Source organism: Myotis myotis, unplaced genomic scaffold (genome assembly GCF_014108235.1).
Source record: "Myotis myotis isolate mMyoMyo1 unplaced genomic scaffold, mMyoMyo1.p scaffold_m19_p_10, whole genome shotgun sequence".
NCBI classification, from domain to species: Eukaryota; Metazoa; Chordata; class Mammalia; order Chiroptera; family Vespertilionidae; genus Myotis; species Myotis myotis.
In genome coordinates this window covers 62,820,561-62,836,265 of record NW_023416314.1, presented here as the reverse complement: position 1 = coordinate 62,836,265, position 15,705 = coordinate 62,820,561, and the positions used below count along the sequence as shown (strand labels likewise).

Here is a 15,705-nt window from a genome sequence, read left to right as displayed (position 1 = left end):
TCGAATCTGGAGAAAATCCCCGCTAGACGTGGTCTCATCCCCGAGAACCTGTGCCAAGAGAGATAGCTGTCTTCTCTGGCCGGGAGTTCCAATACGCAGCCTGGCACCTTCCCTCTCGTGAACATAAGGTACTCATCCAAGAGATTTACTTCTTGAAAATACAGAGCCTGCTTTTTCAGTGACTCCTGGAGCTTGAGATGCAAAAGCAAAGGTGGAGAGAAGCAGCTCTGTGAATATCAGCATTCTATTTTTTCATTTCTTAAAAAAATAATTTATGGATTTTTCGAGAGAGAGCATGGGAGAAGAGAGAAACAACAATGTGAGAGAGAGCACAGCATTGTTTGACTGCCTCCTGCCCACTCCCCACCGGAGATGGAGTCCACAACCTGGGTATGTGCATTTTAGTCCTTGAAAAAGACTTTCTGTGTGTTCTTGAACCGGCAAGCTTTCTGTGCAAGGCCCCACCAACTGAGCCACGCCTGCCTGGGCAATACCGGCATTCTTGAGTGTCCTCCTCCTTCTCCACCCCCAACGAGAAGTTAAGTTCTCCTTTTAAATAAATGGTTACATTGATGCCGGTATGCAGGCAGTTCTTTGCCTTGCACTGGCCTTGGCTAGGGTCTGTTAGCCATGGTTAGAACAGAGCGTGGGACTCCTGGGCTTGCAGGATGGAGATGGAGACTGATTTAGAAGCTGTGTCCCCTGTTCCTCTCAGAGTGGACCACTTCAGTTGCTTCTTTTCCTTCACTTCTCACTTCCCTGCTGCTATGTTCTCTTCCCTCATTGTTCACCTTTCCCACCCTTTTCTCCTTAGGCATATATTCAATTGATGTATTTAATTTTTAATTGGGTATGAAATATGTGTAGATTATAGAACAGTTAGAAAGTACAAATATATAGGGGAAGAAATTAGCACTCCCTCCAGTAGCCCAGTGAAACTACTATTAATATTACGTTGCATATGCTTTTAACCTTTTCCCTGCATACATATACATTTTGTGTCATTTTCTTTTTTATAACAGTTGATGATCTGCTAGATCTAATTCAGCAAATGCATAATCTACAGGCCATTGCAATGTTCTGTGTTTCAACCTTCACTGACTTTTTGAAACTGTTGTCAATGTCTTAAAAAAAATACTTCACTTGAAAAATATTTTGGGCTTCATAGACTTACCATCTCCACACTAACTATTTCATTTTAAATCAAGGAATTATTTTGTCTTGTAAAGGCGAGGAAAAGTGGCAGGTTTGTTCAGATCAAGAGGAGAAAGGAGCCAAGCAGGAAAGAGAGAAAGAGAAGGTGGTTATGAACTTAGAAATGAGGAGCATGGTGGATTCAGTGCAGGAAGATGAGGTGGGGTTAACGAGGAGTCCAATCTGTTGGTAAAGGGGTGTGTACGTGTGTGTTGGAGGGGGAGAGGGTATAGCAAGTGAGTGGAAGGTATCTTACATGAACTAAAGGAGTTTTTGGACCTCTCATGTCTGTGATCTCAACTCAGTCTCTCTGAGACCTTCTACTCACCATTTACCCTCCTCTCTGTTGTCTATCCAAGAAAAAAACCTTCACTTCTAGCTGGAAAAACATTGATATAGAAGCTACACTCATAAAAAGTCATCCAAATACATGCTTCTCTGAAATAAGGCTACTGTATATTTTAGTAGGTTTTTTCCCCTGTTAAAAGCAAACAAGTCCATTTATTCTGGCTTTATTTATTTATAACTCTTCATTTTATATGCATAGCCTATGGACAGACAGTAGTGCAGGGAAGGCCTGGGGAGGGGATGGGAGTGAGGTGGGAGGCGAAAAAGGGGACATCTGTAATACTTTCAACAATAAAGATAAATTTTAAAAATAAATAAAATCGAAGCCACAGATGTGGTGTTCTTAAGGCTAAGAGGGTGACTTTATTGAAAATGAAAACAACTTTTTCCCTTTGATTATAGAAGTAACTCAGGCTTATTATTTTTAAAAAATTCAGACAGTACCAAAACATTATAAAGGAGAAAAGAATCTGTTATCTCACCACCCAGAGATAACATTTTAAAACAAATTGGAGTATGTTCTTAACTGTAGAGAAAAAATTCTGGAAACATTTACCAATCTATTAACTACAGTTGCCTCTGGAAAGATTAGAGAGAAGAAGCCTGATAGAGATGGGTAGAAGAGATCTTAGCAGCAGATAAATGGGACAGCACTTTCATAGAGTTTTGCTGCCAAAGGCAGGAAAGAAGTGGGGTTCTAGCTCAATGGGGATAGAGGATCATGCTTTATTTTATTTATATTTAAACTTTTTTATATGTTTTTACTGATTTCAGAAAGAGGAAAGAAGAGGGAAAGAGAGAGAGAGAGAGATAGAAACATTAATGATGAGGGAGAATAATTGATTGACTGCCTCTTGCATGCCCCCTACTGGGGATCGAGCCCTGACCACAAACTGAACTGTGACCTCCTGGTTCAAGGGTCAGCACCAAATCATTGAGCCACACTGTCCTGGCTATTTATTTATATTTAGAAAGAAGTACCCTCATATTTGATTTTTGATGAAAATGATCAAGAAGAGGCAAGAAACCCAAAACATAATAACACTGATGATGGGAGGGGATAGAATTGCTGGAATAATGTGCTTGAGAGAGAAGAGGCTCTGTGAGCAAGTGCAGGTTCCTAGTTAGTTAGGAACTGGGATAGTTCATCTAGTAACAATATTGATTTACAAGAATTCTTTGCTTCTCATATTTACTGCACATCTTTTTTCTGTTTTGTATTTTAACTCTGTTAATGTTTCTTTCTGTCAGAAAAGTTTATTTATATAGTAAATATCAGTTCATGTATCTTTTGTTTTGCGTATTTTCACCTTTATTGAGATACAGTTGACATATAACATTAAGTAAGTTTAAGATGTAGTGTGATTATTTGAAACATGCATATATTGCAAAATGATTACAACAATAGTGGCTTGTAAAATGATTCACAATAATGATTAGTTAATACCTCTGTCGCTTTATCTAGTGCACAGAATGGTGACTGGTTAACAATATGTATTATATACCTGAAAGTTGCTAAGAGAATAAATCTTAAATGTTCTTACCACATGCACACAAAAAAGGGTAATTGTATTATGTATTTTCTATGGCTGCTTTTGAGCAATAATGGCAGAGTAGAGTTTATGTTTTGTAATTTTAAGTTTTTGGTTTTTATATCATGGCGAGAAAGATTTTTTTCCCCCATCCCAATATTTTTAAATAATTTACTTCTTTATTGATATATTTTTAATTTACTTTTTACATTTGAATACTTAATTCATCCTATATTTATTTAATTTATCGTTTCTTTTGCTCAGTCTGGCTCTTGTTGCCAAGTATTAGGCTGTTTTTTTCTGCTATAATTTTATAGTCTGTTTAAATATCTGATAGTTCCCTAGCATTATACTTGTGTTTTTTCCCCAAACTATTTCTGGCTACTGTGTCTTGTTTATTCTAAGATGAACTTTAGATTCATTTTGTTAATTTCAAAGAAAGTCTTGGTCAATATTGGCTTATTAATTGCCACAAATGCACTGTACTAATGTGAGGTATTATCTTAGAAATTTTTCTTTACATCTAAAATCATTCTGAAATAAGTTTATTTTAAAAGTCTTAATTGTAATTTTGAATAGATTGCAGCAGGTTTAAAAATTAATTTTGGAGAACATTGACTTTTGAAAAAAATGTTCATCCTTTCTTCAAGAACATGTTATTTCTCAAAAAATTGTCAAGTTTTGTTCTATGTCAGATGTCCCTATTTAGAATTTCCTCCGTTTTCATGCCTCTGGCCACAAAATCTCTTTGAGAGTGTGATTCCTTTGGATACATTATAGGTTTTTCTTTGTTTCTTCACCTTGAATTACTACATTATGTTACTAACATCAGTTTGGAGGGTTTGGGGCCTGCAGAAAAGATGACTATGCACATAGCCTTCATACCTACAAGCCTCCATTTCAACTGAGAAGCAGGAGAGATCTCTGTCTTAAGAGCTCTGTGCTTGATGCTGGGCTTTTAGCGAGGACATTTTAAAATGTAATTGAACATGGTTGAGTAAATTATTCTGATTCAAGAATGTGTGAGCCGGCTGAGTGGGAGCCTTTGGGAACTCAGGATGAAACAATCCTGTTCCATCTTTGCTGTGTGAAATGCAGGGTTCATCTATTATGTGGATTTGGGACACCCATTCTTGGGGTGGAGCTAACAACTGTCTCTGGCCATAGGGCAAAGCTTTGAGTTAGATAAAATTGGGATTTTGATGAATTAGCACCTCAATGTCAGACCACGTTGTAAGGGGAGATCCAGATGTTTCTTACATGGTCTGATGAGGTGATCTATGAGAACATGAGTTCCTATGTGTGTATGTGTTGAAGTAGGAAGGAAAGTCATGCCTAAAAATATTCTTTCCAATAGTAGGGGCCAGTAAACATTGTGGATTTTTTTGGATTGTGTTTTCCCCAACCTGTTGTGAGAAACTGGATTGAAAATACCTCTTAGCTCTGCTCTGAGTGTGGAAATAAGAGGAAAAAGGTCAGTTGAAGGAGGTTTATGTACCGTTTCAATGGTAAGGAAATCTTGATGGTTCATAAGGGCTGATTTATACAAGCATTTTTGACAGGCCATTAACCATTCAGCCTGTGTCCTATTAAATAGTTGCCAATGGCTAGGCTGTATGGGACGTGGAGACATATGAGCTATGACTATAAAAAAACTTTCAGAAGAGGAATAAAAAATAGGTTTTAGTAATAATAGCATGGTTGGAACAAGTGGGCATCTTCCAAAAGGTAATATCTTGAAAGGACCAGTATTCATTTACAGGTATCATGTTTTGATGTATTTGCTGAAAAAATAAATCCAGTTACCTTTAAGATAATTGTTAGATTACATATTAATCATGACTTTTTCTATTGAAGGTAGCAGAGCCCCCCATTGTAACTGGCATGGGTCAAATGAGGAATTTAGCAGCTTAGTATATTGTGTTTAGAAACTCCATGTCCAGCCCTGGCTGATGTGGTTAGAGCATCAGCCTGGGCACCAAAGGGTCTCAGGTTTGATTCCTGGTCAAGGATGAGTACTGGGTTGCAGGTTCATCCCCACCCTGGATGGGGCACATGGGGGAGGCAACCAATCAATGTGTCTCTCTCTGTATCCCTCCCTCTCTCTCTCCTTTCTACTCTATTTAAACATCAATGGAGAAATATCCTCTGGTGAAGATTAACAAAACAAAACAAAACAAAAAACCCATGTCTGAATTCAAGGGTTCAGACAGTGTCATTAGGATATTTTCATTGTCTCTTGTCTCTGCTTTGTGCTGGCTGCCTTCTCAGGCAGATTGTCTCTATTGAGGCAAAAATACCTCCAGAAGAAGGCCGCTCTCTGATGGTTCTTCTCCATCAAAAAACTCAGGGAAAGCTCTGATTGGCCTGGATTAGGTCATGTAACTAGAGAATGCAGTGATCTGATGGGCCAGGCCTTACATATGTACTCATCCCTGGAGCCTGAGGGTGGAATTAGAGAGGGGTGGTTCCCTGAAAGGAAAAGAAGTGTTGTGTTAGAGGAAGGTGGGATGGATATGGAGTGGTCAAAGCAAGAGATACTCAATAATTTAAAAAGTCAGAGTTAGTGAAAGTGGAGTGAGTCCTCTTTTCCCCAGATATGTTGTGGAGGTGGATGCCATAGATATGCATGAGACCTGGATAGATAATCAATGAAGGATGGAGCAGGGGATGGGGGAAGCCTTCTTTCTAAAGCCCATGGGGAAAGTGTTCATCAGAAATTTTAGCATAATAGTTAGTCCAAGCCAGTTTAGTTCAGTGTATAGAGTGTCAGCCTGCATACTGAAGGGTCCCGGGTTTGATTTTGGACAAGGGCACATCTTCGCTTGCAGGCTTGATCCTCTGTCCTGGTCAGAGCATGTGTGTGGGAGGCAAACAATGGATGTGTCTCTCTCTGTCTCTCCCTTCCCTCCCTCCCTTCTGGCACTCTATATAAAAACCTATGGAGAAATACCTTCAGGTGAGGATTAACAAAAGAAAACAAAGTACAATAGTTAGAATAATTACCATCTTGCAATTTTAAATTAAAATTGACAAAATATATTGTTTTTGTTAAAGTAAAAACTGTGTTGTTTTCTTGAGTCCTGAACTGAAATGAAACACCTGAGGGAAGGAGAAAGGTAAACATATTTTAAAGTAAAAATGTAGATGGTTTTTTTCTGTAGACTGCACTTCTGGGGAACTTTTATATCTATGAATTATCAGATGAGAGGCATTACTTACGTGGTTTCTTTTAACCTAATCAAATGTAAGATGGTTGTTTTATTTTTAGGTTTACATTCTATGTTGGATTAGGGAAAGAAACGTCATCTTTTGCCCTCTCCCTTTATATTCTCAGGAGCAGAATAGTCTTTTGGTTTTTAATGTACCATTGATTTGTTATATTCCCACTACAAAAGATTAAATTACACACAGAGAATGACTAGATGGCATTGCTGATAATATTTGTGCAGAGTTGTGAATTTTATTTGAATATTGTCCTTCGCTTATCATATTCAGGCAAAGAATAAAATAACATTCATATTGAGCTAGAGGTACCTGTGCTAGGTTACCACCAGTTCTGCAAAAGGATATCCATTACCTATTCATTTCCCTAAGTTGGATCTTATAAATGAATATGAAAGTGAATTTTGAAATTACTCTGGCTACAGGGAAATTATATTTTCATTTACTAAAGCTTTAAACCTAAGCATTGTGTGTGGTCAATGAGGCTTCCTCGAGGAAGTCCCGGTTCTTTGGGCCCTAAGTCCTCTAGGACTGGTTAGTTCAAGTACAACACTCTCTGGCTCATCCTTGTGTATGGTGAGCATTTATGCAGAGGCTTACTGTTTTATTTTATTGGTTGTCCTCTTTTAATTCTCTTTTATACTGTAACTGCTCCTCTCACCCTCTGCCCCTCTTGTGTTCTCATCTCTTGATTCGTTGGAGACAACAGGTCACTAGGCCAGGAGAATAACCCAGATTCTGGGTTTGGCAGATTGCTTCCTCTTAAAGTCTTTTAACTTTGGGTGTCTACTTATCTCTTGTGTTTCCTATATACAGGTAGTTAGAGCTAGAGGCTTGATTAGACTTGAGTTCCTTTTTAAAAAATATATTTTTATTGATTTCAGAGAGGAAGAGAGAGGGAGAGAGAGACAGAAACATCAATGATGAGAAAGAATCATTGATCTGCTGCCTCCTGCACACCCCCTACTGGGGACCTGAGCCTGCAACCCAGGCATGTGCCCTTGACCAGAATCAAACCAGGGACCCTTCAGTTCGCAGGCCAATGCCCTATCCACTGAGCCAGACCAGCTAGGGCTGGGTTCCTTTTATTGATATGAAAACTAAGAAATGGTGGTATGTTTGTCTTCATCTTGAGGCACAATTTCTTAGCATGGTTTTCCATTGCTCATGTCCCTCAAAAGCAGCACATTAGACTGGCTTGCAGCAAAGGGTATTTTCAACACCAAAAGAAATCAGACATTTAAGTGTCTGATATATATGCCTCAGCTCAGTATCAAGAATAGCGTGAGAAGAGGGGTTGATTGGTAAATTTCCTTTTTTTTGAGACACAAGAGTACATTTTTCCCAGGTGCTTTCCTTCAATCTGATGAACTTTGCAGAGGTGAGAAGAAAGAGGTGAAGATGGGGGGTTGCCCACCTGGCCAATGACAAGGGGTGAAGAGAGAAATGGCAGGCCAAGGTTTTCCCTTTTTGAATATTCATATCAAATGCTAATTTTATTAAAAAATGCTCCTTGTCCTTCTTTTTTTTTTTTTTTTTATCTCTTCTGTTGATAAGGGATTTCAGGGCAGCTCTGGTTTTCCTCATCTGTTAAACCTCAATTCCTTTTTATTAATCTTCTTGTGCCTGTGGAATATCAAAATTAATCATTTCTAAAGAAGCTACTCTTCAAACGCTAAGTTTTTTCTGGACCAAACCTCAGTGTACAAGTTTTTAGCATGAAGAAGGCTCATAATTTGTGTTATATGAGGAACATTTTTCTCTTTTTGCAGACTTTCTAAGGACAAGTGGTTTTGTATTTTAAAGCTGTCTAGGAAAAGCACAGTTTCTCAGGATACATTTTTATGCATTTTAAGCTGTTTTGGAAAATGTACAGTCCACACCCACGGCCAGAAATGGAGTCACCAAGAGTATGCTTCTGCTTAGCTTACTTTCCCAGTTAGGTAGGAAGATTTTTTTAAAAATAAAAATTGTGCTCAGTTTTAAAATTTTTTATGTATGTATGTATGTTTGTATGTATTGCTTTAAGAGAGAGAGAGAGGGAAACATCAATTCGTTGTTTCATTTATTTGTGCACTCATTGATTGTCTCTTGTATGTGCCCTGACTGGGAATGAACTCACAACCTTGGTGTATCAGGAAGACTCTCTAACCAACTGAGCTACCTGGCCAGGGGTCGAACGACCCTTTCACTGGGGTCGCCTAAGACCATCCTACATATCAGATATTTACATTATGATTCATAACAGTAGCAACATTACAGTTATGAAGTAGCAACGAAAATAATTTTATGGTTGGGGTCACAACATGAGGAACTGTATTTAAAGGGCCAGAAGGTTGAGAACTACTGGTCTAGAGAGAAAGGATCCAGATTAATTTAGCTCTTTCAGATGTATCTGTAAGAATAAGTCTGGTTTCCTTTGTATGGTGAGTTGAATAATGACCCCCAAAGACATCCAGGATCTAATCCCTAGAACCTGTGCATCTTGCCTTATGTGGCAAAAGGCACTTTGCATGTGTGATTAAGTTAAGGATCTTGAGATGGGAATATCATCCTGGATTATCTTGGCGGTCCCTAAACAAAATGTATCTTTATACGAGGAAGACAGGGAGAGATTTGATTACAGAAGAGCAGTAGGAGATATGACGAAAGAAGCCAGATGTCAAAGTGATGCAAAGAAGGGACCAAGGAATGCAGGTGAGTTCTAGGAGCTGAAGAAAGCAAAGAAAGAGATTCTCCCCTCAGACTCCAGAAGAAAATAGGCCTGCCAGCACCTTGACGTTAACATGGTGAGGCTGATTTTAGACTTCTCCTCTCCAGAATTGTAAGATAATAGATTTGTGTTAAGCCACCAAATTTGTGGTAATTTGAATTAGTTGCATAGTGACTATGGTTTTCTATCTGTAATTTCAGTGTGTACACCTACTTTCAAGTAGGCCAGTGAAATTTAGAGGTAAACCACTGGATTTTGCTCTAACACCACCGATCATTCCTGCTGTACAAGTATAGCATCCTTTCAAGTTTTCTAGGGTTTGGAAGGTTCTAATAATTTTCAAAGAAATCAGGCATAGCCTCACCTCTACTTCGTTGCCATGTGGGAGGAGACAGCAGAATCAAGATGGAACTTTCCAGTTTGCAGCTTAAACGTCACTGCTCAATCTTTAAAGCAGAGGTTGCAAACTGGTGGTCCTTAGGCGAGAGGATGTTTATATGACCTGACAATGATTCTATAAATTTTCAATTATTTGCCACAATTGAAAACTCAGGTGATCTCATATAAAAATCCAGATTTCTGTGTTGTTGTTTTTTGAGAATGGAAAGATCTGAAAATACTGGGTTCATAATTATTGACAGTACTTGGCTGATAGAGTGGAGTCCTGGTTACCTCCTTTGGATGGGAAATGGGCGGCCAGTGTGGCTGTCCTCTCCATTTCAGTGCCATCTTGCCTCCAGGGCCGTCTTCATTTATTTTTCTTACTTGCTTGGCGCCTATAGATTTATTGAGTTTGTGGCTCTGCTTTCAAGAAAAATAGAGCCAGATCCATATTCTGATTAGTTTTAACAAAGACATAAAATAAATTTGCCCCTGGGCCAATAATCTGGAAATTCATGGAAAATAAGAGAGGTGACAAGAGAGTTAAGACAGGTAAATGTCTTAATTTTCAAGTAGAAGAAAACAACAGCGAATTCTGGAAACTAAAGAGCAGTGAGGTTAGCTTGAATTCTTGGGAAAGTTATTAGGCCAGATCTTTGGGAGCATGTAGAAAGAAAATGATCATTAGGAACCAACATATTTTAACCACATACAAAACAATGTTCGGGTCTATTTCTTTTTGTGATAGAATTACTTGTCTCATAGTGGAAGGCTCCTAATATAATGGGTCTTTATTGAAAAAAGACATTTGATAGTCACTTTTGATGTCCTTGTGGGCAAGACAGGGAATTATGGGCTAAATACTTAAATGAATGATTTGTGCCTAGTTAAACAACAAACCCAACGGGGCTTCTTAAGCATGTTTATCAAGCTGGCAAGTGATTTCTAGTGCAGTGCTCTGTGGCAGGAGGGAGAAGTAGTCCCATTATTCGTAGCCTCCTTCCCCACACCTTCGCCTGCCAGCACCAGACCCCACCAGACCCACCAGCTCTTCTCTGAACCACAGCTGCCCTCATTCCACCTCACTGTGATCCCCCTGATGATGTTGGCCAAGGCGTCATCAAATCCCTTTTCCCTTTCATTCATCTGGACAAGTACCTTACCTGTCAGAGAGACGTTTACTAGGCAATAAAACAGAAAATCATGAAAACATTTTTCAAAGCACCAATTTCTTAGCCTAAGAAAGTCCAGCTTTACTCAGGCTTGCGTCACATGCCTCACTGTGCATCACTCTGGGCTTGCTTTATTTTGCTTCTCATTATCTGCATGTAAAGGTGGATCAAACCATTACATGCATTTCCACCCTAAGGGAGATTTGGGTCTTTCAGTGGCTTGGTCAGTGGATTCACACTTCCTTTTAAACCCTCCTTTTTGCTATCAGTTCCATGAATGATAACTCCTTCATCTCTGGGGCATGATGAGTTTTTACCCCACAACTGTCCAGGGCTCTGTGATTCCTTTTTGTGGAAGGTGCATGTTTGGTTCCAGAACTCTCTTCATTGGGCTAGTAGCCTCTTGCCCTTTTTGGAAGGCCTCAAGGTTCCAGACTTCTAGAAATCCTACCCTCACTCCTATTTTATTCATCCACAGCAGAGTAACGAATTTTTTAAAGCTGGCCTCTCTTGGGGTAAAGCTTGGCTTCACTTGGTCATCAAGCTAGCAGCCGGCTCTTAACAGTGGCTGTTGTTGCAATGGCGACCACCACCTTCCTGAGCCTTTGTCTCAGGTTAACTCCTGCTAATGACTTATGCTCTGTTGGACTGGACCCCATACACATGACTAGGTTCTCTATGATGTTTTCCCTCCAGTTTCCCCTTAGGACCTTCTCAAATTCTATTACTTCTATACATATTGTAAATACAATAATTCCCAACAACAGCAGGGAAGATCCTTTTCTCTTATGAAAACACAGAAAAGCTGCTTTTCAAATGTAGAGATAACATGAAAGAGGAATGAAAGCAAATGATTGGAAGCCAAATCAAGAGTCAAAAAGATTTCAACAGTGGGGAATGACTTGCTGAAAGAAACAGAATGGAATTTGAAGGATATATGTGTAGTCCTGAATTGAAGCTTGAAAAAATCGTGTCTTCAAGCTCAAGATTGGAGATACCTGCCTTGCTTGCAGTTCATACTAGGTGGGTGCTGTGGTTGGAGGTATTATTTGGCTGAGGAGGACCACTGTGACCTGAGTGCGAGGAAGATGTGCTCTCAGGTGTGTAAATAGCACTGCTCTGTCCTGATTGAGGGGGGAAGCCGCAGGCCCTGGAAGCCTGTAGGCCTGATGCACTGTACTGCGTGTGACTAGCATGTTGATTTTGAAAAATTTGAAATGGAGCCCCTTTGGGTGAGGCATGTACTCTCCAGTCTTATGCATTGATGTTCCTTTCTTGATTCCAAAGGCTGTGTGTGTGTGTATGTGTGTGTGTGTGTGTGTGTGTGTGTGTGTGTGTGTGTGTGTGTCCTAACTCCTTTATAGAACTTTTTGTCTTGAGTACCCCAAGCCCACACTCTGAGAGACACATAACAAACTGAAGGGGATCAAGAAGAGGGGGATCCACATAGTAAAGGAATTAGATACCATTTCATGTTGCAATAGTTGAGAGAACTACAGTTCTGTAGCCTGGAGAGCTGCCTTCAAATACCTGGAGGACTGTCATGTGGAAGAGGAGTTAGATTCGGTCCATCTTGTGGAACATTATGGACTATGTGCCTTACGTCAGACAGTAAGTCGAGAGGATACAGAGAGAAGCAAGTTGGTCTCTGTCTTCAAGGCCAACTTTACCATAGAGCAGAGTAGATAGACAGAGATGCCTGTAAAATAGTAAGACTCACTCTGTGGTTCTTCAAGAGAAAGAAATGAGGAGACTGATTTCAGCTTGGTTTAGAAAGGCTTTTCCTAACAATAAAAACGTTCCCAAAATAGAATGGACTGTCTTGAAATAGTTGTCACTATTCACCTGCTGAGGATGAGCTAGAGGCGCTATGAATGGGGGTTGGCATAGATTACTTTCCTACCTCTATTAGTGGATGGTTCCAAGACCACCGACTTGCTTTCCGTTACCTACCTAGAGAGAGTCATCACTGAGCCCACTGGTTGTACTTGGTGTCCTGGGCAGACCACATGGGGAAGAGTGTTGGGTTGCAGAGTTTCCACAGCATGGAATTGCATTGTGTGTTTGTCTTCTGTAGACACAAGAGCCAATAGGCAAAGCTCAGCTTTTTTTCTGATTCATGAACCTGGTAGAAGAATGTAGTGGCACATTTGGCAGATAAGACTCTTGTTGCTGGTTGCTTCTTTTGTTTGTTGGCTTGCATCGGGCTGTGAGATTCATGTCATTCCCTTTGAATGACACAGCACTTCATTTCCTGGGACAAGTATCCTGAGTGACGTCTATTCCCCATGTCTTCCATCCCCCAGGGACCCAGAAACATCCAGAGATCAACTGCCAAGACAGGAGAGTTCTAATTCTTCCCCTTTGATTGCAGAACTCTAAAATAATTCGTATTCCTGTTGCTTTGTCCCTAGAGATTCCTCAGCCCTGGAAAGTGTGTAAGTCACATTTTGGCTGCAGGCAGGCTAAAGCAGGCAGACAGCATCTCTTCACAGCTTTTGAGGCAAAATGTTCTGGCAGCAGCATTCTTGTCCTGTCTGCTTTCTGCTACCCCATCACCATCGTCATCAACTCTCACTTCCTGACTGTCTATGTAATTGTAAGGAACGCAGACATGGTCTCTTTTTCTTGGCAGGCACATTCTAAGGTTCAGAAAGGCAGATACTATCTGGATTTGGCATGTCTTTCCAATTTTTACGTGTTTGACCCTAGTTTAGCTCTTTGGGACATTTCTCTTCAAATATGTCAAAAATCACCTGAAAGATGTGGAAACAAGGTGTATATAGTAGGTTACGGGAAGCAAACTGCCACCCACCTCCCCAGACTGCTCTCATTGCTCTGTGCAAAGGAGACAGTCAATCTTTTCTTAAAATTTTGGAGCCAGAACTACATGTGACACCCCACAGCTGCTGTGGCCACAGGGTACATGGACATGTCAGGCGTCCTGGCAGACACTCTTGCCTTCCAGGAATTCTCTTCCCTGGGTGAGTGAGAGTTGAGCCAGCCCCAGACTTTCCCCATACCTTCAGATGGAGTGGGCTCATCAGCCAAGCCACCTGCCTCCTGCCCCCTGGACCCTTGGAATCTCCAGAGTAACAGTCAGGGGGTGGAGGCTCTCAGCCCTGACAGCCAGTTAATTACACTTGGAGGCTTAAAAAAATGCTGGTGCATGGACCCCATTCTGCAGAGGTAATTTTTTAAAAGCAGCTTTACAGGTTTCATATATCATACAGCTCACTCATTTGGAGTATACGACTTAAGAGTTTTAGTATATTCGGACTTGTGTGACTAGTACCCCAGTTTTAGGACATTTTCAGCAGTCAGTTTTCATTTCTCTCCAGCTTCCCCAGCCCTAGGCAACCAGCCACCGAAATCTACTTTCTGTCACCATAATTCTGCCTATGTCTGGACACTTTGTATAAATGGAGTCACACAGTAGGTGGTCCTTTGTGAGTGGCCTCTTTCACTTAGTACAGTGTTTTCAAGGTTTGTCCACATTATCAGGTGTCAGTATTTTCTTCCTGTTTATTGCCAAATAACATTCCATTTTATGAAGGTACTGCATTTTGTTTCCTCATCAGCTGGTGGACTTTGGGGTTGATTCCACTTTTTAGCCAGAATGAATAAATGCTGCTCAAAAACAATGTGCACAGGTTTTTGTGTAAACATATGATTCATCTCTCCTGGGAACATACCTGGACGTGGAATTGCCGGCCCCACGGGAAGTTTATGTCTAACCTTTTGAGGACCTTCCAGGCATTTTCCAAAGCCGCTGCACCATTTCACAGAGGTATTTCATAAAAGCTCTCCATGATGATTCTAGATGTGATCGCAGTGTGCGCCCGGGTGGATAAGAACCCTCACTCTGCCTCGTTTGGAAGTAAAATAACTGTAGAACAGATAATCAGCTTTTTCCTGGAGGAGAGAATACCTTTAGAGCAGAATGTCCACCCCTTCCAAGCGATTCCTTTTCAATATTTCACATCCCTCAGCTCTCACTAGTAGTCCACGGTTAACCTGAGCGTCGACTAGGGGACTAGTCAGTCTACTGCTGGAGGAAGATTATCCGGTGTCTGCCTTTGGCACGGGTTGGCTGCCAAGAGTTAAGTTGATCTGGAAAACTGATCTCTAGGTTAAGTGGAGCAGGGCCACAGATGTGTCACCCCCACTTCTGAGGATGTGACATCTCTCCTTGTGTCATCACTTTCTTGGCGCTATCTGGTGAAAACTGAGTCATGAGGTGCCGACAAACATCCCTTGCACTTGATGTGAACTTGAGGCATCTGCTCATTCCTGAGATACTTGCAGCTGTCAGCCCTGCCATCTAGAGGGTTAACAGCGTGCTGGGGATGAACTCCTGCCACTGTGACTGTTCCCGGCTTGTCTGAGAGAGGCAGAGCCCCGGACGGTGCAGTGCGTCTGTGAGGATCTGAGTGTGAGGGGGGGCTGCGTGGTGGTGACACCAGGATTGAGCAGCCCCGCTCTTCACAAAACCCTACTTCGAAAGTAGCCCCGATGGAGGGAGGCAGAAACCAGCTGCTGTCCTGTGAGCTTTAAAAAAACATTCCTCCGCTGCAGATGCACATTTCCAAATGGTGCCTCTGGACCAACCCGAGCCTTGTTCTCTCTTCCTTGTGTTTGCAGCCACGGCACAGGGTATGAAAGCGATAACCACACCACGCCCATCCTCTGTGGCGCCCAGTACAGAATACACACCCACGGTGTCTTCAGGGGCATTCAGGTGAGTGCTCGGGCCCCGGCTGGAAGTGGACTGCATGGCCTCTTTCCCTTCTCAACATCCACCCTCTCACTTCCTTGCTGATGGCCATTTGATCCTAGCAAGTCTGTTCCTAATTGTATGCTCCTGGGACAGCAGGGACCCCTCCTCTTCCAGGGGGCAGATAGGGCAGCCTCCTCCTCTCCAGAGGCCAACTTGAAGGGGGCTGCCTCCCTGGCTCAGGCCAAGATGTTTCCTGTAGAATCCCATCCTTTCTCTTTTCATGGTTTAATTCGCCTTCTCCATGGTGGGCTACGCAGCTCTTATACTAGCATTTGGGGCTAAACGGGCTTGAATTAACGGCCTGCCTTTGACTTGGTCTGCAATGTAAAGTGCCCAAAGGTAGACTCTATCTTGCCAAGG

The 15,705-nt window shown here is 41.3% G+C and overlaps 1 protein-coding gene across 1 annotated transcript in view; it reads left to right on the top strand.

Moving 5' to 3' along the window:
* Positions 1–15,705, top strand: part of WT1 (WT1 transcription factor) — a 50,218-nt gene that overhangs the window by 22,804 nt on the left and 11,709 nt on the right. The window contains exon 5 of the mRNA XM_036325731.1: positions 15,210–15,306. Within this exon, the coding sequence (XP_036181624.1) occupies positions 15,210–15,306 (97 nt within the window). The remainder of the gene's footprint in view (positions 1–15,209; positions 15,307–15,705) is intronic.